Source organism: Lipophrys pholis, assembly GCF_963383615.2.
Source record: "Lipophrys pholis genome assembly, chromosome: 12".
Taxonomy (NCBI): domain Eukaryota; kingdom Metazoa; phylum Chordata; class Actinopteri; order Blenniiformes; family Blenniidae; genus Lipophrys; species Lipophrys pholis.
The window spans coordinates 29,390,578-29,416,587 of NC_137641.1; the positions used below are offsets into that span (position 1 = coordinate 29,390,578).

General features: G+C 42.4%; 1 protein-coding gene across 1 annotated transcript; it reads left to right on the top strand.

Annotated features, from left to right (window-relative positions):
• The first annotated feature begins 217 nt into the window (after positions 1–217).
• Positions 218–25,992, top strand: ogdhb (oxoglutarate dehydrogenase b). Its single transcript, XM_080476761.1, has 23 exons — positions 218–270; positions 2,472–2,903; positions 5,398–5,586; positions 5,670–5,763; positions 10,457–10,572; positions 10,662–10,816; positions 10,900–11,046; positions 11,635–11,725; positions 12,432–12,611; positions 13,045–13,173; positions 13,330–13,509; positions 14,878–15,030; positions 15,142–15,244; positions 16,715–16,843; positions 16,932–17,082; positions 18,022–18,149; positions 21,563–21,741; positions 22,565–22,636; positions 22,739–22,864; positions 23,891–23,963; positions 24,052–24,215; positions 25,062–25,216; positions 25,538–25,992. Exons 2-23 carry the CDS (start codon positions 2,658–2,660, stop codon positions 25,653–25,655), a joined length of 3,078 nt encoding a protein of 1,025 aa, XP_080332887.1. The 5' UTR covers positions 218–270; positions 2,472–2,657; the 3' UTR covers positions 25,656–25,992.
• Positions 25,993–26,010: the final 18 nt, after the last annotated feature.

Genomic DNA, 26,010 nt, shown 5'->3' on the forward strand with positions numbered 1-26,010 from the left:
GAATTTTTTACATTTATATTTGTTAATAATATGTATCAATATCTGTACACATTAAGTCATACAATAAAATGAACGAGTATTTTCATTTCTTTCTATCTTTGCTGTCTCTTTTCTTTCCAACATTCTATGACGCAACCGGCGTTGACGAAGTCAGCGCGCGCGCCCTGCGTCGGGCGCGCGCATGGCCCTCTCGCTCAGCGTGCTCGTCATTCGTGACACTCGAGGCTGCGGGGGGAGAGCTGCGCGAGCACCGGCGACTCCAAAACACAGGTAAACCAGAAGAAAAACACTGATTAAACTGCGTTAACGGTTCGACTTTGAAGTTAAAGTTCGAGCGCAGAATTCACGTGGGCAGTAGGAGTTTTTTTTTTTTTTGTTTGTTATTAATTAATTTCTTTTTTTCCTACTTTTGGCAGCGTGCGTGTTGGCGTGCGCTCGCGGAGACTTCAATCCCCTTGTTACGTCACGTTTTGCGACGAGCTCGTGCAGACTTATTTCTTGTTTGTTTATTTTATTAAAACGGCACTTGCATTAAAATAACATTTACCGTTTTCTGGAAACTTCTTTCAACGATCAGACTATTTTAGATTAGAAATACTGCGTGTAAATTGTCTTAAAAGTGAAAGTTTGTCGCTTTGAACTTTTATCAAGCATATTAAGCAACATTAAATGATATCAATGGGCTTTGAGCTCACTTTTACTTTTATGGGCACAATAAAATGATTTATAAGATAATTATCACAGAATTGCTGACAGGTCTGTTGTAATTGATTAGAATGAGCTTAAAAATGATAGAAAAATAGTTGAATGTTTGAGGCTGTTTATGATGATACAGTATCCAGATTTTGAGTTTATGATGGGGGGGGGCTGGGGTTATATTTAGTGTGTACAGTACCAGCTGTACTGTGGTAATGTAGACTGACTGAGATAAGGTTACTGCACTGAGAAGGTTAAAGCTCTTCTTTATCTTTTCAACTGGTTTTAGGAATTTGCCAGCGGCGACTGTGGAAATGAAAGAAAGCGGAACTTCAAGAGATTTATTGAGTTCATGAGGCTTTATCTGTATTTATTATTGACTAATGGCTTTAATCATTGACCAACTCATTATATTGGATGTAGTTTAGTGCCTTTATGTAAGGAAGAATTTACAACATAATTTCCCCTTATGAGAAGAAATCCTGTATTGATTTTCCAGGTTTTAATCTTGGATTAGTTGTTTTTTTTCTCAGAGATTGTGGCATATTAATCATTAGAAGTGCCGGATTCTGAGAATCTTTAAGTGTCAGGGTTACATAGTGACATCTCTCTTTAATATTCCTACAAATAATTCATGTCAATCTCCATCTTGTTACTGTTAAGATAAGATGAATAAGCTGCCCTGCAAAACAACAACACTCCTCCGCTGTGTAGTTTAACATATATGTCAGTTTTTACAGTAAAAACAAACACAAATGTCCTCAAAGTGAAATTTGTCTCTTGTTTCAAAATATAGTTGCAGAAATGTAATTCTGTTTTATAGGACGACAATTGTCTTGGTAGAAATGACGAATACGTTTCAAAACTGCAGCGGTTGATTAAATAAGAGTGGATATTGAGATTAATTTTCTCCTCTATGGTAGCGCGCTCTCTCTCCATGATTTTCATTTTATTCGTTTCAGCTCCGATTGACTTTGGACCCGGCGTCATTAATCCTGGAGTTTTATGAGTTGAGTTGTTAAATATGTAATGTGAACTTGTTACAGATTCATAGGTTATTTTTGGTTTCTGCAGCGTTGTACTACTTATGGAAATATTTTTTTGGTGTATTTTTTAATTTTTTTAGTATACAAATTTTCAGACACATTCAACAAATTAAAAAAATATTTTTAGATTTTTTTTTATTAATATTTCTGACAAGATTATTTTTTTAAATTTTAATAAAAATTTAAAATTTCTTAAACCAACAGCTGTACCAGTTAAACACAGGCATTTAAAAAAAAATATTTTTGAAACAAAAGTGAATTTGAATACCAATTCTACTTTAATATAATTTAGTATTACTAAATATACATAAATAAAACATTAGATTTTTTTTTGAGGACTCTGTTGAAATACCATTTATGATTTGTGATAAATACCATGAAGAAACTGTTAGAGGATGTGGATATTGTTGAAAACACAACCTTTTGAAAACGCTCCGTCGCCGTCGAAACGGGGAACACGCAACTTTTCGAAAACGCTCAGATGCCGTCGCCAAACAAAACGTGTGAAAACGCACCTTTTTGAAAACGCACCTTTTTGAAAACTCTGAAATTCTGTCTCCATGGAAACGGGAGAGGAAACGCAATTATGCAAGTAATGCTCACTACATCGTTGAAAGCGTTTCTGACGTTTCCACGGAAATCGTTTTCAAAAGGCAAAAAGCGATGCGTTTCCGCCTTAAAGTTCCCTCATCCTGGTGAGTGTTTCTACTAATCGGATGTTTGATTCAGGCCGGAGACGATCCAGCGGACGGTGCGGAGACAGGAAGTGGGGGATCAGGACGTGTCCGTAGAAGAGCCGCCGAGGAGCCGTGAAGGATTTCGCCGGGAGCGCCCGCGTCCGGAATACTGCTGCTGCGTCGCTGCCGCTGGGCACGGATTCAGGAAGGACTGAGGACTTGTGGCTGACTTGCAGCCATGCATCGCTTAAGGACTACAGTGTCGAGGCTTCGGCCTCTGGCGGCGGCTCAAGCGGCTCAGGCGGCTCAGGGCCTGCCGCAGCCCCGCCCCCCCGCGGCCGCCGACGGCGGCCAGAGGACGTTTCAGCCCGCGAGGCTCCTGAACACGCCGGCGGCCTCCGAGCCGTTCCTCAACGGAACCAGCTCCAACTACGTGGAGGAGATGTACTACGCGTGGCTGGAGAATCCCAGGAATGTTCACAAGGTAAAAAAAAAGGGAGGTGGATGTTTTTGGACTTCACCTTCAGGGCGACACTCAATCACTTTCAACGTCACGGCGCTTGTAATTTTCTGGGAACTGGAAGAACATCACCAAATAAACATAAAGAACAGTTCAAACTGAGGCCCTGTTGGAATGACAAACACTTGTGAAGAGAACAGAAAGATGAAAACCTTCAAGTTGGTTTAAACTGACCTTCTTTCTGTTTGAAGAGGTTTTGTGCCTGTATGCAGACGATGTTCACCTGTTCAACTGTTCAATTCTAAGAAATGAGCAGTGCAAACTCGTTTGTTGTTGCTTCACACAGCAACGGTGCTCAGACTCGCTGAAAACACAACTCTTGAAAAACGTTCGTACTCGGCGTGGGCGACGGAAACGCCGCTACCGGTCATTAGCGCCACGGCCGGAACAAATAGTTGCTCTGCACGTGTGCGAATAGGTGGACAATAACAACAACAGCGGTTGTTTCATTACAAAATCAAACTAGAGCTACACTCGGTAGAGCGCAGAGCTTCGCCAACGCCTCATTTCTTTTTGGGGAACCGAGTTAGCATCTCTAGCATGTTAGCCATTAGCTCATATCGATGCTAACTAGTCACTGTGTGAAACACTGAGCGGTGGCTCATAGATAAACCACTACCTGGGTCAATGCGCTCACGCCGGTGTTTCTGGATACTTTCCAAATGTCGATATTAGCTTCAACCTCCAGAGCGGAGTTAGCACTGTGCTAGCAAGCAGCTAACGGCAACTTGACAAATCATCCCTGAAGATTTCATTCAATTCAGGCCAACGGTTTTTACGAAAAGTTGGTCAAATACATGCAAACCAATAGCATTCACCCCGACTTTCGGTAGCGAAGGTAACAACAGCACCCACCAGTGGCCCAGCATGCTAACTACATCGCTTTCAGCGTCCTGGCAGCGCGTCGGAATTCTGAGTTTTCATTGTTTTCAGTCAAGGAGTAGATGTTCTTAAAGTTCCAACACTTTAAAGTCGGAATTCCGAGGTTTCAGATGTAGAAAGCAGAAGATTTCAAAGCCCCACTTCATTGATGCTTAAATTCCCAGTTTGAAGTGGGAACACTTCGCATGTCTTCACATGTCTGCAGTATTTTCCAACTTAAGTTACCGTCCGTCGGAATGCTCCAACCCACCAACAGAACTGACATAAATCCAAGTTATGTATTTTCAGTTCTTGACACTAAACACACCGATGAACAATCGTACCAAAACTTTAAACGTTGTCGTCAACTGGAACGCTACGACATTTATTTAAAAAGTTTTTAGTGAAATGAGGATTTCTGAGTTCACTAAACAGAGAGAATCTCTATACAAGCACAGCTTTTCTTTTCTTTTCGATAAGAGATGGAACTGAATCGTGTCATTTTCTCCACCTGAAGAAACTCAAAATGAAAGTCGACTTGTTTTATTATTCCCGCAATCAAGGTAACCGAGCGCGTTGTGAAAGTACTGACGGAAGAAAATCAGTATTTCTGCCCACAGCCTGCAGAGCTTATCTGGAACTTTAAACTTTGCTTTCGGTCCAAGTAGAACAACCTCAGATTGACGGTCAATAAAAAGAGAAAAAAAAACCAGAGAGGAGGAGTGTCAGGAAACCGACTGGACGCCGTTAATCACTGGACGTTTTCCAGACTGTAAGACTTAAAGATACAACTTCACATGGGAAGTTTTGAAAAACTCACCAAAATCTCACATTTTAAACCATTTCAAGATAAATTCAGCTTTAAATCATCCAGATTATAGAGCATCTTCCTCCACTAGTGTCCAGATTATAGCGCATTTTTCTCCTCTAACATCCAAATTATAGAGCATCTTCCTCCTCCAACATCTAGATTATAGAGCATATTCCTGAACTAACAGCCAGATTATAGAGCATCGTCCACCTACCATCCAGATTATAGACCATCTTCCTCCACTAGTGTCCAGATTATAGCGCACTTTTCTCCTCTAACATCCAAATTATAGAGCATCTTCCTCCTCCAACATCTAGATTATAGAGCATCTTCCTGAACTAACAGCCAGATTATAGAGCACCGTCCACCCACCATCCAGATTATAGAGCACCGTCCACCTACCATCCAGATTATAGAGCATCTTCCTCCACTAATGTCCAGATTATAGAGCACCGTCCACCTACCATCCAGATTATAGAGCATCTTCCTCCACTAATGTCCAGATTATAGAGCATTTTCCTTCTCTAACATCCTGATTATAGAGCACCTTCCTGAACTAACGTCCACATTATAGAGCATCTTCCACCTACCATCCAGATTATAGAACATCTTCCTCCACTAACCACCTGATTATAGAGCATTTCCCTCCTCTAACACTCTGGTTATAGAGCATCTTCCCCCACTAACACCCTGATTATAGAGCATCTTCCTCCTCTAACATCCTGATTATAGAGCATCTTCCTCCCTGTCCTGCTGTGAGTAACCCTGCTCTTCTTCCCTCCTCAGTCCTGGGATGTATTTTTCCGTAACGCTAACGCCGGGGCTCCGCCTGGCGCCGCCTACCAGAGCCCACTCTCCCTGGGCGGGACGCTGCCGTCGCTCCCCGGCGCTCAGAGGACGGTGGGCGCTCAGGTCGACACGCAGAAGCTGGTGGAGGACCACCTGGCCGTGCACACGCTGATCCGAGCCTACCAGGTGAGCTATACGAGCCGCCGAGCCGGAACAGGAAATCGCCGTTCGGGTTAGAAAACTGCTGACTCGGGCTGACGTGGTTGCAGGTTCGAGGGCATCACATCGCCAAGCTGGACCCGCTGGAGATCAGCTGCGTCGACTTCGACGACACGCCGTGTGCCGTCGGCTTCCAGAACGTCGGTGAGGATTTACTTCCTTTACGTCAGTGATTTCAGGATTCTGCATCGGCGTTGATCTTCAAGGATGAAAACTAGACGAACAAATTCATCGAATTAAAGAGATAAAAAACTGAAAAACTCTTCACTTGATGAACAAATAAACATTAAAATTAATCTCTGGTTTTAACGTTTTAAAAGACTTACAGGAGTCGTCACGGGGAAATCCCACGTTTCCTTGTTAAAACATGTATATTGGACCTCAGTTGAAGCTTTCCTGAAAATCTGGAATTTGAAAGTTGCTGAGGTTTTTTTTTTTGGTTTGGTTTTTTTTGGGCTCTTTGTTCAAACCAGAATCCCCCACAAGGGGGCGCACCTCCAAAACAGGAGGTTTCGATTGTGCTCCGTTGTTGTTGTCAACCCAGGAGGCTCGTATCATGAACCCACCTCCTCAAATTTAGCTGCTAGCCATTAGCATTAGCCGCTAACAACTAATGTGACGAGTATAAAGTTCCATGTGTTTTACAAACGGCTCAGTATTTCATTTTAGATCTCAGGCTGCGTTGCTTGTTTTTTATTTTTTTATTTTAGCCGCTAACTGTTAGCAGGAGAGTTCATTCTCTGAGAAGAAGCCGTTGACAGGCCACGCCCCCTCGCGGCCGGCCTGGTGTGTTTTTAACTTTTCAACTGCACGGCGTATTTCTCGCTTTTCACAAATACATTTCGTTGAACCGTTTCCGTGATAAAAGAGAAAGTTTGAGTCCGGGTCGCCATGTTGGTCCTTCGTTTAACAACAGGAGCTGACAGCTTTAAGTGATGCGTTCAGGGGCATCACGTAACTCCGCCCTCCGACATGTTTAACGAGCTGCGAGGCTCGTTGAACATGTCGGATCTCGGAGTGGAGAGGATGGATGAAAGGAATCATCCAATAATATATGAATAATCCAATTCAGCAAAACCAGATCATTCCCACTATTTTCCAACCTGCAGTTTCTTCAAATCCATCAGACCGAAGGCGATTTGTTTACCAACAAGCTGGAATTTGTCTCAATCAAACTGTGTTTATGTTTCAACAACTACAACATTTGACCGATTCAGCCCGGAAATAAAATCCAGACTTTCTCAAAGAGAAAGAGTCTTTAAGCCGCCAGAATAATCTGAAATGTGAAAACGATGGTCGGGTCTGGACAGGATCTTGTGACACGAAGCCTCGGGGGGAGTTCAGGAGTTTCAGTGACGCCAGGAAGACGACTGGAAACTCGTGGAGGAACTTTTAAGTTCATGAAACTAATTTTCACTGTCGTGGTTTGACGGTTTTCACCGACCGTATGATTGTTCTTATTTATTTTTATTTTATTTTTCATGAACGCGTCACGAGGTCTCAAAGAACCTCCTCTGGTAAAGTCGCTTTGATCTTGAAGACGGTGGAAGTGATGGAGCTGTTTTTTAACCTTTCACCCCTCCGCTCTTATCAGGCCGCACAGCTCTCTGAGTTATTGTGTACCAGAGATAAGACGAGCGTGAAAGTGTCTTCGGTTGAGAGGACGGCTCGTGTTTCCGTGAGCGTGGCGTCACCACCCCCCCCCCCCCCCCTTCACCCCACCCCCCCACCCCCCCACCCGCTTCACCCCCATTATTGATTGTTCAGCTGATTTTCCGCTGCAGTCGTGATTGTTTGTCGTCTCAACGCAAACTGGGGAGAAAGTCCGAGCGAGCGGCACAAGACGCCGCTCCCATGTCCGCCTGCATCGACCCGGCGTGGAGGTTTGAGTCCCGCCCGGCGTGTCGGGTGGAGCAGAGCGCGTTTCAGCCGGCGGCCGGCCGCTCATTGTTCCCCATGAAAAGGTTGTGGGCCTCCGATTGTTGTGGCCTCGTGCGCCGGCGTTTTCACCGTTAATATCTGTTTTGTTCTGCTTTGTGCTGGAGGTCGCCGAGGTCGGACCGCCATCGCTACGCTCCAGAGAGAGAACTGCCACTCCGTGCACTAAGAATAATAGTCATAATAATAATGATAATAACGGGTTTTATTTGTGTTGCACTTTACATTAGTGAATCTCAAAGTGGTTAAAACAATATGAGCTAAAGCAACAATATAAAACACTTCAAATATCAGCAATAAAAATCAATCTCAAGCAAATATAAAACACATTTTGAAAACGGTAATACAGTAACTATACGAAACAGCAGTGAGTTACATAAACAAACAAATACACCCTTTCTATACCGATTTGTTGGCTAAAATAAAAAAGCTATAATTGTCTTCCCATACTGAAATACATCACTGTACCCGTATGAAGTATTTAAAAAAAAATTTCTAATCTAGTATTAAATCCATTTGAACTTTTTGGAAAATAATAATATAAAAGTCTTCCTTACATTCAGAAATATCATAGTATTTCTGCCAGGCTGAATAATGAAAATGGTTGGACCAACTAAATTGAATTGCTTCAATTGATAACATTGAATTCTTCCAGCTTTAGTTAATTAATTAGATTAAGTCGGAAGAACTTGATTTATGTAGATGTTACCAATAAATAAAAAAAAAACCAACATGTTTTTGATTGTGTGTTTTTCTTAAAAAAGAATTCTCCTGGGAGTTGGTAGTTTTATTTTGACAGTCACCGTAATAACAATCCAAGTCGGTCGTCTGTCCAAACGAAGGTCTGCGTTCTCCCGTTGTTAATGTTCAAGCCTTCTTTAATTGTCTTTTATGTGTTTCTTTTAAACCCAATAATACCTACAATATCAAGTTTTTCTTTTCTTCGACGTGCCTTTAAAATTTTTACTGCAGCAGTTTAAGATTAAGATTCTTTAAATGTAAAGTGCTTTATAAATAAAATGAATTATTATTATTATTATTATTATTATTATTATTATTATTATGCTTCTTCTTCTGTTTATAGTTTATTGTTCTCCCGGTGTGTGGATTAATTCCATAGATAAACAGCACCCACTAGTGGCTAAACATAGAAAAGTACATAGTTCTCACAGTTTCTGTCGTTTCCATGTAAACACACGTCGTTTTCAAAATGTTGCTGAGTGAGTGTGAAACTTTTTTTTTTTTTTTTCAACAATGTATTTCCACTTGAAATGTGGAGTTATAAACGTGGCCGTCCAAGAAAAAAGGTGTTGTGGTTTAATTTCAGGCGGGAGGTGGAAGTCGGTGTTTTTAGCTCGGAGGCACTTCTCAGCTCAAAGTCTGAAGATTCTCTTATGTAAGGCGGAGCTGCATAGAAACTGTCCCGTCCTGTGGGGGGGGGGGGGGTGTGGTGTGGGGGGCTCAGCTCAGCCACTTATCTCTGTTGGAGCAACCAGGATGTCCCCCTGCAGATAAGCTTAGGCCCCGCCCACCTTCCCCTCCAAGTTCAACAACCACTAAACCACTACTTCATGTTAACTCACATAAAATTCAACACAGTGTGAAGCGTAAAAGAATAAATAAAAATTATTATTATAGGACAAATTTTATTTTTTTACATTTCATATGAGGAATTTGGGCACATTTATGAATTCATAAAAATTCAAGTAAATATGGAAAATATTGAACATAATTTCATAATGAGATAATTAAAAGTACAAATTTTTTAATATTTTAAATAGGTTAGTAAATAAATCATAATCATAATAATATAAGCAAATCAAGTGAAATAATATTGAAAGTGCAAATACAGAAGTGAAATTGATTTAAAAAGGATGTAAAAGAACCGTTAAACAGATGATATAAAAAATAAGCCTGAAACAAATAATAAATTTTATTATGTAAAAATTTAAATTGTAAAATGATTTAACGAGTGGAAGTGTGACGGAGAACTATAATAGTGAGTGTAATGAAAATAAAACGGTAAAATATATAGACAGTGGTTTGATGAAGTAATATGAAGTGAACTATTGAAAAAAATGAATACAATAATGGATAAACTCAAGAGTAAAAAATGTATATAGAAAAATAGGTCATATCTTAAAGACAGTGAAAATGTCAATAAAATGTAAAGAAAATACTACAAATGTTTTCAAGTATATTATTATCAGTACGATAGATACTGGACATGAAAGAAGAACGTAGTAAAATATTTGTGTGAAAACATTAATGATGTTTTACCATTTTAAAGCTATATAATAAAATAGATTTGATACAATTTAGTTTTTTCAACGACAACAAGACGATTCTTATGATTGTAATGTCAATAGAAATAATAAAATAATTTTGAATATACTAAAAAAAATTTAAGAATGAAGAAAAAAAACTGTGAAATATACTGGTTCTCTTTTATTTGGTGTTATCTTTGGAATCTAAAGTAAAATAATAGTAAATTTCTATTGTCGATGCCCTCCGTGGTGCTGTTGTTTGTTTTGATACTGAAACCACACACACACACACACACACGCACACACACACGCACGCACGCACGCACGCACGCACGCAGGCACGCACGCACGCACGCACGCACGCACACACACGCACGTGTGCGCTGAAAACAAAATGCTATAAACATTAACGACGGGAGTACACGGCCGTGCTCGTGGACAGACGACCAGGTTTGATTGGTCGGTGCGGCTTCTATTCATTCGCGCTCAGTAGTCAGCAGAGGATGAAAATAAAAGCAGGGGATCATAAATTCCTGGAAAGTTTCTCGTCTCTCTGCCGTTTTCTTCAGGATTCCTTCATCACCTCCTCTGATCTCACGGGGTTTTTTTTTCCTCCGTTTCCTCCGTTTCAGGTTTTTACGGGCTGGCCGAGAGCGACCTGGACAGAGTTTTCCGGCTTCCCAAGACCACGTTCATCGGCGGCGATGACAACGCGCTGCCTCTCCGGGAGATCATACGGCGCCTCGAGGTAAGACGCCGCCGCGCGAAAGGCCGCGGCGGTGGGACTTCCTGTTTTGAGTAAAAGGCCTGACGGATGAACGTGCGTTTGTCCTGTAGGTGGCGTACTGTCAGCACATCGGCGTGGAGTTCATGTTCATCAACGACATGGAGCAGTGCCAGTGGATCCGACGGAAGTTCGAGACCCCGGGAGTCATGCGGTTCAGCCACGAGGAGAAGAGGACGCTGCTGGCCAGGATGATCCGATCCACTCGGTCCGCGACGCTCCGCCGTGTGGCCGCCGCACGCCGAGCGGAGAGAGTCCTAACGTTCCTCCCGTCGCCTGGTGTCTCCGCAGGTTCGAGGAGTTCCTCCAGAGGAAGTGGTCTTCGGAGAAACGGTTCGGCTTAGAGGGATGCGAGTCGCTCATCCCGGCGCTCAAGACAATCATCGACAAGTCCAGCGAGAGCGGAGTGGAGAGCGTCGTCATGGGGATGTCTCACAGGTCCAGTTTGTTCCTGTTCAGTCGCCTCGCCGTTGGGTTTCTTTTCCCATTTCAGTCGTACGGTGGCCCAGAAGGGCCAACAGCACAACACAACAGTAAAAACAACAACACAACACAAGCTTTTTGTTGTTGTGTTGTGACTTTTTGTTGTTGTGTTGTGACTTGATGTTGTGTTGTGACTTTTTGTTGTTGTTTATGACATTTGTTGTTGTGTTGTGACTTTTTGCTGTTTGTGACTTTTTTGTTGTGACTTTTGTTGTTGTGTTGTGACTTGATGTTGTGTTGTGACTTTTTGTTGTTGTTTTGTCTTTTTGATGTGTTGTGACTTTTTGCTGTTCATGAATTATTTTGTTGTGACTTTTTGTTGTTGTGTTCTGACTTGATGTTGTGTTGTGACCTTTTGATGTTGTTTATGACTTTTGTTGTTGTGTTGTGACCTTTTGATGTTGTTTATGACTTTTGTTGTTGTGTTGTGACTTTTGCTGTTGTGTTGTGACTTTTGTTGTTGTGTTGTGGCTCTTGCTGTTGTGTAACTGTGTTTACCTCAATGGAACAGACTGATGGACGTCTTGGTTCGTTTCTCTCCAGAGGACGACTCAACGTTCTGGCCAACGTCATCCGGAAGGAGCTCGAGCAAATCTTCTGCCAGTTCGACTCCAAGCTCGAGGCTGCAGACGAGGTCTGGATCTTAAATCACACGTCTAAAGTCAACGTGGAACTTTTTCATTTTACATTCTTGTCCACATTCTTTATCAGGGACGTCAAACAAGAAAAAACCTTCCAGCTGCAATATAGTATTTGACCACCAGGGGCTCTCTTTACTTCATATTATCAGTGAATCAGTTCAGACGATCTGGATTCTTACTCAGATGTAGAAACGTGGCAACATTAGAGACAGTTTCTACAATTTGACAAGTTATTTTGATTATAATAAGAAGCTTTATTGAGCTCCAGCTACATTTGGCCAAATGTTTTATGCCTTTAAAGATGTAAATAATGAAATCCACGGTGATGTGTGAGTTGTAAAGTTCATGGCAAACTGAGGCGTTATATTATTATATTGATGAATTTTCACTCCTTTTGTTCAAATTTCAGGTTTGTGATGTGTTTTATCATTAACTGTAAACTTCTTAATGATATGTTTGATACTTAGAACAAAGACGGAGATTTCCAGTTTTTGTTATTTATAAACTTATTATTTACCGGTCCGGCCCACTTGAGATCAAATAACACAGTATGTGACCTCCGGCTCCCTCGATTTAGACAATATTTGATTAGATCCTGTCAAAATACTTTGTAGTACTTAAGATAAATGTTTCCACCGTGCGTGTTTTGATGTTTGAACGAGGCGCTGACCCACTGATCCAAACAACGTGACCCATCAGGGCTCCGGAGACGTCAAGTACCACCTGGGGATGTACCACAAGAGGATGAACCGGGTGTCGGGCCGCTACATCACGCTGTCTCTGATGGCCAACCCGTCTCACCTGGAGGCCGTGGACCCGGTGGTGCAGGGGAAGGCCAAAGCCGAACAGTTCTACCTGGGAGACACGGAGGGCAAGAGGGTACGCTGGGGGGGCGAACTTCGTCTCCATGGAAACAGGGAAAACACAACTTTTCTGTAAATGCTGTGACTCTGTCTACATGGAAACGTTTCTGAAACGCTGCTTCTGCACACGCTCCGGAGATAAACAACAACAATGTTTGCCTCCCGTCGTGTCATGACTCCCAGTCCATATCCTCTTGGGACTTGGTACTTTTATTTTGACAGTCACCAGAATAACAATCCAACTTGGTCATCCGTCCATTCGAATGTTGTGTTCTCCCGTTGTTAATCTTTACAGCAGATTGTTCTTTGCACAGGTGTGGTTTCATTATTTCATTACAACAAACAACAGCGTCTGTCGTTTCCTTGTAAACGAACCTCATTTTCAAACTGTTGTCCTCTCAAGCGAGGCCTCAGAGCCGCTTCTCCTACTAAAGCTGCTCGTCTCTCAGGTGATGTCCATCCTGATCCACGGCGACGCCGCGTTCGCCGGTCAGGGCATCGTGTACGAGACGTTCCACCTGTCCGACCTGCCGTCCTACAGCACCCACGGAACCATCCACGTGGTGGTCAACAACCAGGTGACGCCTGCAGACCCTCACTGACATTCAGTTCATATAATAACCATTCGTATAATATCTGCTTCTTTTTTTTTTAAATAATCTTGCGATAATCTAAACACCGTTAAGTCTGAGTTCTTCTTGTTGTTTAGTAATTTCCATGTCGGTTCCTCACAGATCGGCTTCACCACCGACCCCCGGATGGCCCGTTCCTCGCCGTACCCTACAGATGTAGCTCGAGTCGTCAACGCGCCCATCTTTCACGTCAACGCCGACGACCCGGAGGCCGTGATGTACGTGTGCGGCGTGGCGGCCGAGTGGAGGAACACGTTCCACAAGGACGTGGTCGTGGATCTGGTGGGTCAACGGTTGGCAGCAGATGTTCTGAATCATTTTTTAAATATTTGTGTTTTTAACTCTTTCTTTGGGTGTTTTGTCCAGGAGGGAGAGAGCACAGACTGTAGGGGAGAGAGAGCACGGACTATAGGAGAGAGAGAGAGAGCACGGACTGTAGGAGAGAGAGAGAGAGCACAGACTGTAGGGGAGAGAGAGAGAGCACAGACTATAGGAGAGAGAGAGAGCACGGACTGTAGGAGAGAGAGAGAGCACAGACTGTAGGAGAGAGAGAAAGCACAGACTATAGGAGAGAGAGAGAGCACAGACTGTAGGAGAGAGAGAGAAAGCACAGACTATAGGAGAGAGAGAGAGAGCACAGACTGTAGGAGAGAGAGAAAGCACAGACTATAGGAGAGAGAGAGAGAGCACAGACTGTAGGAGAGAGAAAGCACAGACTATAGGAGAGAGAGAGAGAGCACAGACTATAGGAGAGAGAGAAAGCACAGACTATAGGAGAGAGAGAGAGAGCACAGACTGTAGGAGAGAGAGAGAGCACAGACTGTAGGAGAGAGAGAGAAAGCACAGACTATAGGAGAGAGAGAGCACAGACTGTAGGAGAGAGAGAAAGCACAGACTATAGGAGAGAGAGAGCACAGACTGTAGGAGAGAGAGAAAGCACAGACTATAGGAGAGAGAGAGAGAGCACAGACTGTAGGAGAGAGAGAGAGCACAGACTGTAGGAGAGAGAGAGAGCACAGACTATAGGAGAGAGAGAGAGCACAGCCTGTAGGAGAGAGAGAGCACAGACTGTAGGAGAGAGAGAAAGCACAGACTATAGGAGAGAGAGCGAGAGAGCACAGACTGTGAGAGAGGGAGAGAGAGCACAGACTAACAGAGGGAGAAATCAGAGATATTGAGTGTGAGAGGGCACAGACAATGGAGAAATAGTGAGCACAAATTGTAGGAAAGAATGAGAGAGAGAGAGCACAGACTGGGAGAGAGAGAGAGAGAGCATAGACTATAAGAGAGTGTACAGACTAAGAGAGCGAGTACATGCTATGAGAGAGAGCGAGAGAGAGAGAGAGCACAGACTGGGGAAGAGAGAGAGCATAGACTATAAGAGAGAGTGTACAGACTAAGAGAGAGAGCACAGACTATAGGAGAGAGAGAGAGAGCACAGACTGGGGAAGAGAGAGAGCATAGACTATAAGAGAGAGTGTACAGACTAAGAGAGAGAGCACAGACTATAGGAGAGAGAGAGAGAGAGCACAGACTATAGGAGAGAGAGAGAGAGAGCACACAGTGACTGACCAGAGCGCTTTGAAGTGGCTGAACTATTAAAACGTGAAATAAAAGAGTTAAAGTGAAAATCTTCCGATCCTCCTTCAGGTTTGCTACAGACGAAACGGCCACAACGAGATGGACGAGCCGATGTTCACTCAGCCGCTGATGTACAAGCAGATCAAGACGCAGAAATCCGTCCTGCAAAAGTTTGTGGAGAAGCTGGTCGGCGAAGGCGTCGTCAGCATGCAGAAATACCAGGTGAGGCAACGCGGCAACGTGGCAACTCGGCAACGCTGCCCACAGCGTCTCAACGTCCCTCGGAGCATCGCTGATGAAGACCGATGATTCTCATCTTTCTGTTCCACTCAGGAGGAAGCAGCAAACTACGACAGAATCTGTGAGGAAGCCTTCGCTCGGTCCAAAGACGAGAAGATCCTGCACATTAAACACTGGCTGGACTCGCCCTGGCCCGGTAGGCCGCCTGTCATCCTCTCCGCTTCGCTTTCAGAAAGCGGCTCAGGGAGGAAGTTTAAAGTCTCATGAGCGACGTCTGGAGTCAGAACCTGGAAAGTTCAGGCTCAATTCAGGTTTTTCATTTGGAAACAAAGAATCTGTGATTAGTTTAAGATTAAGATGCTGACTTGAGTTCCAGTAGAAGGAAAACACATTTATTTATCAAATCACTTTTTCTTTCTTTTATTTCTCATCTTATATAAAAAGGTCAAGATGGTTTTTCTTCACTTGAGAGAGAGGGAGAGCATAGAATAAAAGAGAGAGCATAGACTATAATCAAGAGCACTGACTAAAGAAGGGAGAGAGCACAGACTATAATAGAGAGAGCACAGACTATAAGAGAGCAGAGACTAAATGAGAGAGAAAGAGAGAGCACAGACTATAAGAGAGACAGCACAGACAAAAGGAAAGAGAAAGAGAGCACAGACTAAAAGAGAGCACAGACTAAAGGAGAGAGATAGAGAGCACAGACTATAATAGAGAGAGCACAGACAAAAGTAGAGAGAGAGAGCACAGACTATAAGAGAGACGGCACAGACAAAAGGAGAGAGAAAAAGCAGACTAAATGAGAGAGCTAGAGAGCACAGACTAAAAGAGAGCACAGACTATAAAAGAGAGCACAGACTATAAGAGAGAGATTAAAGGAGAGAGAGCACAGACTATAGGAGTGAAGCACGGGCTAAAGAAGGGAGAGAGCACAGACTATACAGTAAGAGAGAGAGAGAGCACAGACTAAAAGAGAGCACAGACTATAAAAGAGAGCACAGACTATAAGAGAGAGATTAAAGTAGAGAGAGCACATACTGTAAAAGAGAGCACAGACTATACGAGAGAGATTAAAGTAGAGAGCACAGACTATAAAAGAGAGCACAGACTATAAGAGAGAGATTAAAGTAGAGAGAGCACAGACTATAAAAGAGAGCACAGACTATAAGAGAGATTCCAGGAGAGAGAGCACAGACTATAGGAGTGAAGCACGGACTAAAGAAGGGAGAGAGCACAGATTATACAGTAAGAGAGAGAGAGAGAGAGCACAGACTAAAAGAGAAAATGAAAGAGCAACTAAAGTAAAAGCTAAAACTGGTAGAAACGATGATAAAAAATAGATAAAATAACTTAAAATTTTCAAACTAGAATAAAAAACTTGAAACAAACAGCTCTTCTGGCTAAAACGACTATAAATGTTGTGTAATGGATAAAACAACACAGCTGGATTAAAGAGGTCAAACTTAAATATATATATACAGTTTGACATTGTAGTTATTAAAATGTGATAAATGTTTGCAGGTTTTAGATAAATATTAAAATGTATATTGAGTTTTATGACTCTTCTGTGTCTCGTGGCTCCAGATTGAAGGTTCCAGACCTTCGACTGTTTCCTAAATGGTTTTAAAACCAGCTCTCGTGTCTTCTGCCGTTCTGTCTCCAGGTTTCTTCACCCTGGAGGGTCAGCCCAGGAGCATGAGCTCCCCCTCCACCGGCCTCTCAGAACAGGACCTCGTCCACATCGGCAACGTGGCGGCGGCGGTCCCGGTGGAGGACTTCAGCATTCACGCAGGTGCGGCGCCATTCCACCTCCTCCGTCCCCTCGTGACCCGGACCTGTCTTACGCCTGTCTGTCTGTCTGTCTGTGTGTCCTGCTGCAGGCCTGAGCCGCGTCCTGAGGGGCCGAGCCACCATGGTGGCCGAGCGGCTGTGCGACTGGGCGCTGGGGGAGTACATGGCGTTCGGCTCGCTGCTCCGGGACGGGTTCCACGTCCGGCTCAGCGGGCAGGACGTGGAGAGAGGGACGTTCAGGTGAGGCCAAGCAGACGGATTGTAGGACGACTCGTCCACGGAGCACATTTCACAAATAAACCCTGTGCAATGGACTTATTGTTATTTCTAATTGACATTGAATATATTTTTCATACATGTAGTATATTTCCATATATATTTAGTGTAGTATATATGGCTTTGTTTACCATTATCTTAATGGTAAACAAGTGCATATAAATACATTTTTAGGAATTTCTTTTTTAAAAGTTCAGTTGGAAGCCTCATATAAATATCCTGAAGTCAAAATTACCAAAACAAAAATATATATTGGTATAATGTATAAAATCAGATCAGTAGTAGATCAAAATTCACTCAATTTATTATATAAGTTTTGTGTGATATCTGTGTAGTAGTTGATTATTTTTTATTTATTTTTCTACTTTCTACTTGTATGTTGTTGTTTTATACGGACCCGTGTCTGCTGTAAAGATTCTAATATCACGCCCTCATTCTTCCATATCTGAGTTATGGTGTAGAAATATGGGCAAATATTTAAAAAACTAACATTGATCCTATTTATTTTTACTTCAGAAGAAGAATTAGACTCATAAATCAAGCTGATTATTTTTACGCTCCAACAAATCCTCTGTTTTCCGAATCAAAGACGCTAAAAATACACGATATTATCGACCTTAATACACTAGCATGTTTTTGTGTCAAATATACTTAATTATCCTTCCAAATGTGGCAAATATACTTTGAAGTCCTTCAAATCAAAAATGCTGATTTCAAAGTATATTTGACACAAAAACACAAGATATATATATATATATTTCATTATGGTCCCCATACTAAATATATATGGACATATACTAGATATATGAAACATATACACCATCTCAATTAGAAATAACAGTATGTAAAAGTACATTGTACAGGATTTATTTCTATATTGTGTCGGTGACGTTTCCTTCCCAGCCACCGGCACCACGTTCTCCACGACCAGAACGTCGACAAGAGGATCTGCATCCCCATGAACTACATCTCGCCAGATCAGGCTCCGTATACCGTCTGCAACAGCTCGCTGTCCGAGTACGGCGTCCTCGGTGAGCCTCGCCAACGCCCCACAGTCTGCATAAAAAAATAACTGGCTGTACAAACGTGTTTTGTTTAAACGTGTTTTGTTTAAAGGGGACATATCATGCTAAATCCACTTTTTTAGCCCTTAAATGCATTTTGTTGTATATTTAGAGTGTTTAGAAGTACAGAAAAGTTCAAAGTAGTCTCTTCAGGTGCTCCGTTGATATCTTTATATTCTGTTTTGGTCATATTTTGCGATCGGTTTCGATTTTTCTATTCTCTATTACGTTTTTTTTTTTTTTTTTTTGCCCTTGTCCTGTTCGGCAGCTTGGGCCAACAATATGATGTGATTGAGAGCCTTCGGAGTCAGAACAGTTTTTGGTCTTGCAACAGGGAGAGACCTGGAGTCTCCTCCTGTTGCCTTCTCCGTCAGAAGCTGGCATGGCTGCCGTACACGACCGGTTACGTTTTTTGAACAATGACGTCACAGTATTCTCAGCGGAACTGCCAAATTAGGACATCGACATTTCGAGCAATCCGCCATTTTTGTTTCTCGCTGCGATTTTGTAGTCCAACCGAAGTTACGAGAGGATAAGTCGAAATGTTCGGTTGTTGGATGTAGTAACCCACAAGCTTCGTTACACCGTCTCCCAGCATCAGAACCTTTTCCAAGTGCCTGGTTGAGTTTTATTTTTCACAGAAATGTACCCACATCTGTGGGTAAGGTCATTTTTGTGTGCGCGAAGCACTTTAAGGACGACTGCTTCAGCAACCTCCGCCAGTATAAAGAAGGATTTGCCGAAAGACTTGGTCTGATTGAGCGGTCAGTTCCTTCTATCTATGGAGACGACGAACAGAGCACTTCGGTAAGCTGTATATAACGCTAAAAAGTGTGATGATAAGACGTCCCTGTCATTGTTTTGTTAGCATTAGCAGTTGCACCGTCTTCATATGTTAGCGCTGTGTGCTCGTTTTAGATTAGAATGTAACTTCTGTGTTAAATAGTCGTTGTAATACAGGCAGTATTGTAGTAGTGGGCATGGATGGAGAAGTTAGTGTAAATATAGTAACACACCATTGCGTTACATCCATATGAAGACGTTGTTCTGCAGGTGCATCATCGTCATTTTCATCTGGCTCCGCCGGGTCCGACTCTGGCTCCAACATGTATGGCTGGATGGACAAATCTTCCCTTGTTGACATTTTGTAAATAATGTGTGAATATAAAGTTTCTGCGCCGCTAGATAATTCTATCTGTTCTATCAAACTACAAAGATGGCCGAACAGGGTGACGTTGAACCGAGTATCACCTCTGCAACCTGGAGAGGAGGAGGGGTATGAAGTGTCTCATTTGCATTTGAAGAGACAGCCCCAAAACGAGTTGCTCTCAGAAGCACATCAGAAAAGGGGTTGAAAAGGGGCCTGTGGAGCTCTAATAATGAGGAATTCAGACCCAAGCATTGCAGTTCCGCGTTGTATAGACCACAACTGTATGATTTATATGTAAAAAGGAAGGATTTAAAAGCATGATATGTCTCCTTTAAACAATGGACACGTGGCCGTGTTACTGTAGTACACCGTCTGAGGCAGAACTGGACGTTTTGGGTGTTTTTCACACAACAATCAGGGTGTCTAAAATATATTTGGACAGCGCTGTTCAAACAAATATCTTTTTGTTATTACTATACAATCATGAAAAAAAAAAAAAAATCGTTTCAACTTTTTCTTGGAAATTAAAAAAGAAATAAACCTTGAATTGTGTCTTCTAATGCATTGTGGACGACTAAATACTACATTGTGGATTACTAAATACTACATTGTGGACGACTAAATACTACATTGTGGATTACTAAATACTACATTGTGGACGACTAAATACTACATTGTGGATTACTAAATACTACATTGTGGACGACTAAATACTACATTGTGGATTACTAAATACTACATTGTGGACGACTAAATACTACATTGTGGATTACTAAATACTACATTGTGGACGACTAAATACTACATTGTGGACGACTAAATACTGCATTGTGGATTACTAAATACTACATTGTGGATGACAAAATACTACATTGTGGACAACTAAATACTGCATTGTGGATTACTAAATACTACATTGTGGACGACTAAATACTACATTGTGGATGACTAAATACTACATTGTGGACGACTAAATACTGCATTGTGGATTACTAAATACTACATTGTGGACGACTAAATACTACATTGTGGATTACTAAATACTACATTGTGGACGACTAAATACTACATTGTGGATTACTAAATACTACATTGTGGACGACAAAATACTACATTGTGGACGACTAAATACTGCATTGTGGATTACTAAATACTACATTGTGGACGACTAAATACTACATTGTGGACGACTAAATACTACATTGTGGATTACTAAATACTACATTGTGGACAACTAAATACTACATTGTGGACGACTAAATACTACATTGTGGATTACTAAATACTACATTGTGGACGACTAAATACTACATTGTGGATTACTAAATACTACATTGTGGACGACAAAATACTACATTGTGGACGACTAAATACTGCATTGTGGATTACTAAATACTACATTGTGGACGACTAAATACTACATTGTGGATTACTAAATACTACATTGTGGACGACTAAATACTACATTGTGGATTACTAAATACTACATTGTGGACGACAAAATACTACATTGTGGACGACTAAATACTGCATTGTGGATTACTAAATACTACATTGTGGACGACTAAATACTACATTGTGGATGACTAAATACTACATTGTGGACGACTAAATACTACATTGTGGATTACTAAATACTACATTGTGGACGACTAAATACTACATTGTGGATTACTAAATACTACATTGTGGACAACTAAATACTACCTTGTGGATTACTAAATACTACATTGTGGACGATTTAATACTACATTTTGACTTGATAAATTGCAACACCAAATATGTCTATTTAAGAAATGTATAAATAAACATAGAAATGTATATGTGTATATATATGTGTGTATAGATATATATATATATATATATATATATATATATATATAAAATGATCCACATACAGTCCAGTTTCATCTTGAGTGGGCCGGGCCAGGAAAATATTCCCATAATAACCTTTGAATTGACACCTTTTGCAGTTTTGCTTTGTTGTGGCCGCAGCGTACGTGATGAAACTCAATAATTTTACAAGATCAAACAAACAAAGTCAATCTTAATTAAACATTCTGTTATGGCGACATTTAAAAATTTCTTTAGTCTAAAACCCATTTTAATAAAAACCCAAAACATTTTCAGAATCCCATCACGAAGCCTTTCCATGACCCGGTGTTGTGGGAGCTGTTGGGCTCGTTTGACGCCCTGCTGGTGCTTTTCTCTCCGTCTTGTCGTGTTCTAGGTTTCGAGTTGGGCTTCGCCATGGCCAGCCCCAACGCCCTGGTGCTGTGGGAGGCTCAGTTCGGAGACTTCCACAACACGGCTCAGTGCATCATCGACCAGTTCATCAGCTCCGGACAGGCCAAGTGGGTCCGCCAGAACGGCATCGTGCTGCTGCTGCCGCACGGCATGGAGGGAATGGTAGGAGCGCCCGACACCGCCAGCCTTGGTGGACTTTCTAAGTAACTCCAGGTCCGTGCATTAGGTGGCAGTAGTGAGTCACAGCGGGTCGTATCGGAGTGCGGTTCCCCGGGTCTAAGCTGAGAGGTGTCACTGCCGTTGAGGATATTTCTTAATGTGTATCGCGCTGTTTTTAAAAACAAATTAGAAATAGACGTAGCACAACAGGGAGACCTGGAACTGAACAGCAGGGGGCAGCAGTGAGAACTAGCGAAGTAGCATTAGTGTGAGGTTAGATTTGTGTCCAACATCAGTCATTAAATGTATCAATCGAATGATCAAATAATAGTTTTATTGTAATAACATGATTGTTTAAGTTTATTTTATTTAATTTTATTTAATTTAATTAAATTTAATTATTTTTTATTTTTATTTTTATTTTTATTTTTTAAATAAGTTCTGTATTACTCGTTTTGTTTTATTACTATTATATCACTTTTAAAATGTACGTGGGATTATTACATAATTATGTAATACAATTACATGTAGTTATTGTCATTTTTTATTCTGTTTTAACTTATTTCCACTTTTCTTGCACTACATTTTATTTTGTCTCAGAGATTTTTAAGTGATTTCATCTCGGGTACTTTTTGTGTGTTTTATCGTTGACCCTGCATCTCTGATGTAAATGATCAGAATGACAATAAAATCCATCCTTCCATCTATCCATCTATCGATCCCTCTATCCATCTATCCATCTATCCATCCATCTATCCATCCCTCTATCCATCCATCCATCCATCCATCCCTCCCTCCCTCCCTCCCTCCCTCCCTCCCTCGTCAGGGTCCTGAACACTCGTCAGCTCGACCGGAGAGGTTCCTGCAGATGTGCAACGACGATCCCGATGTTTTCCCGGTGAGTTCCCGTCTTCACACACAAACACCGAGTCGCTCACCATGAGTTACCAGCCCTAGTGGCTTATATCCGTCGCTCTTGCGTGTCGCTCATTCCCTTCAGGATCTGACCGAGGACTTTGCGGTGCGTCAGCTGTACGACTGTAACTGGATCGTGGTGAACTGCTCTACTCCCGCTAACTACTTCCACGTCCTCCGCAGACAGATGCTGCAGCCCTTCAGGAAGCCCGTGAGTCGCACACGGAAAATATACTTTATATATATATATATATATATATATATAACAGATTCACAAGTTCAGAGTACAGAGGTCAGATACAGGTTACATCAGTTAGTGGAGGAAGATGCTCTGTAATCTGGGTGTTAGTGGAGGAAGATGCTCTATAATCTGATGTTAGTGGAGGAAGATGCTCTATAATCTGATGTTGGTGGAGGACGATGCTCTATAATCTGATGTTAGTGGAGGAATATGCTCTATAATCTGATGTTGGTGGAGGAAGATGCTCTATAATCTGGGTGTTAGTGGAGGAAGATGCTCTATAATCTGATGTTAGTGGAGGAAGATGCTCTATAATCTGATGTTGGTGGAGGAAGATGCTCTATAATCTGGGTGTTAGTGGAGGAAGATGCTCTATAATCTGATGTTAGTGGAGGAAGATGCTCTATAATCTGATGTTGGTGGAGGAAGATGCTCTATAATCTGGGTGTTAGTGGAGGAAGATGCTCTATAATCTGATGTTAGTGGAGGAAGATGCTCTATAATCTGGATGTTAGAGGAGGAAGATGCTGTATAGTTTGAATGTTAGAGGAGGAAGATGCTCTATAATCTGGATGTTAGAGGAGGAAGATGCTCTATAATCTGGATGTTGGATGAGAAAGATGATCTATAATCTGGGTGTTGGGAGGAGGATGCTCTATAATCTGATGTTGGAGGAGGAAGCTGCTCTATAATCTGGATGTTAGTGGAGGGGGATTCTCTATAATCTGATATTAGAGGAGGAAGGTGCTCTATAATCTGGATGTTGGATGAGAAATATGCTCTATAATCTGGATGTTAGAGGAGGAAGCTGCTCTATAATCAGGATGTTACCGCCTCCTAAAACAGAGATTTGTGAACTAATGACAATAAGAACAGTTGTGATAAATTACCAGAGACGTAGACAGGAAGTCACAGAAACTCCAGCGACTCTGGTGGCGCTCCATGTTTTCAGATTTGACACGGTGTTTCCAACGCGTCCTTGTTTTCTCTCCCCAGCTGATCGTTTTCACTCCCAAGTCTCTGCTGCGCCACCCAGAGGCCAAGTCCAGCTTCGACGACATGCTGCCCGGTGAGGAGGGAGTGAACAATCACAAAATAAATAAAAAAAATGAGATGTTCCCCGTTTGTGATTGAGACATTTCGGTTTCGTCCCGCAGGGACACATTTCAAGCGCCTCGTTCCGGAAGACGGCCCGGCGGCGGCTCGGCCGCAAAGTGTGAAGAGGGTCATCTTCTGCACGGGAAAGATTTACTATGAACTGATCCGGGAACGCAAGACCCGCGGCATGGACGACACCGTGGCCGTCGTCCGCATCGAACAGGTAACAAGTACCTGGAACGGGTAACAAGTACCTGGAACGGGTACTTTATCTACACATTATGAGGTTTTTCCAATTCCTTAACTTCAGTACTGAAATGCTTCTTCTCACTTCGTAACAGAGATTCAAGCACTTTTTTTCCGAAGCAGAAAAGACTCACTACAGTCACAACGCATCAGCAAAGACTAAGAGACGCAAGAGATTTAGTTCTTGTCCACACGAGGACAAAACCGTCCCAAAAGTTGTGTTTTACTCGTTTTCCAGAGATGGAGTTGAAGCGTTTTCAAAAAGTTGCGTATTCCCCCGTTACGATTGAGACAGAGCTGCAGATTTTTCAAAAAGTTGTGTCTCCAGCCCCCCCCCCCCCCCCCCCCGTTTCCACAGAGACTGAGTCGGGGTGTTTTCAAAAAGTTCCACCATGGGTGCCCTTTTCAAAAAGTTGTGTTTTTCCTCTTTTCCAGAGATGGAATTAAAACATTTCTAAAAGGTTGTGTAACCCCCCCACCATTTCCATAGAGTTGGAGAGTTTTCAAAAAGTTACGTGCTCTCCCCTCCCGTTTCCACAGAGACGGGGTGGAAGCGTTTTCAAAAAGTTTCACCCCCACCCCCCCCCCATTTCCATTTCCAGCCGTCGTTCTTTACAAAGAAAATATAAAAATTCAAACACGACGTGGTGGATCATATAACTTTGTAATCTACTGGTTTCCACGGTGACAAATGTAGCGTTGACGGTTTGTGCTCTACCGAGCGTAGCTCTAGTTAGCAGTGAATTAGCACCAGAGTTTCAGCCACAGATTGAAGTAACGATGAGCGTCAGTGAAGCTGCTAATATCCCCGTTTGATTCGCAGCTCTCTCCGTTCCCCTTCGATCTGGTGAAAGCCGAGTCGGACCGATACCAGAACGCAGACCTGGTGTGGTGCCAGGAGGAGCACAAGAACCAGGGTTACTACGACTACGTGAAGCCTCGCATCCGAACCATCACCAGGCGCACCAGGCCCGTCTGGTGAGTTCCCCCTTCTTGCTTTGGACTTTTAGTTTAGTGTTCAGTGAAATCGCGTCTTTTCAAAAAGTTGCATTTTCCCCCCATTTCCATGGAGACAACCCCCCCCCCCCCCCCCCCCCACACACACACACACACACACACACACACACAGTTTCCATGGAGATGGAGTCGGAGCATTTTTGCCCTTTTGATAGAGACAGAATTGAAGCGTTTTCAAAAAGTTGCACTTTCCCTCATTTCTACTGAGACCGAGTCGGACCTTTTTGACAAGTTCCACCGTGGGCATCATTTTCAAAAAATTGTGTGTGTGTGTGTGTGTAGGTACGCGGGTCGTGACCCCGCCGCGGCTCCGGCGACGGGGAACAAACACGCCCACCAGGGGGAGCTGCAGCGGCTGCTGGACTCGTCCTTCGACTTGTCGGCCTTCAACTTCTCTTGACTCGTTCGCCTCCGTCGAGCCTCCAGCCTCCATTTTTATATTCTGCATTGATGTGGGGTTTTTTTCTTTTCCCTCCACTCTTTCAGTTTATTCCCACATCAGAGGAGTAAAGAGACCAAACGCACAACAACTCACTGACTTTTTAAAAGCTGCACAATCGACCTGCGGTGAATGTACCAACTCTTAATCTGAAGAAAAAAAAGAACTTTTACTTTGCATGCGACCTTTATTTTTGCTTTTATCTGCAACAAAACACACAATCAAGAAATGTTTTTATTTTCAAGTTAATAATCTGCAGATGATGTTCATATTTAAAAGACTTGTTTTGAGAAATGACTTGAGTTGCTTCTGTTAT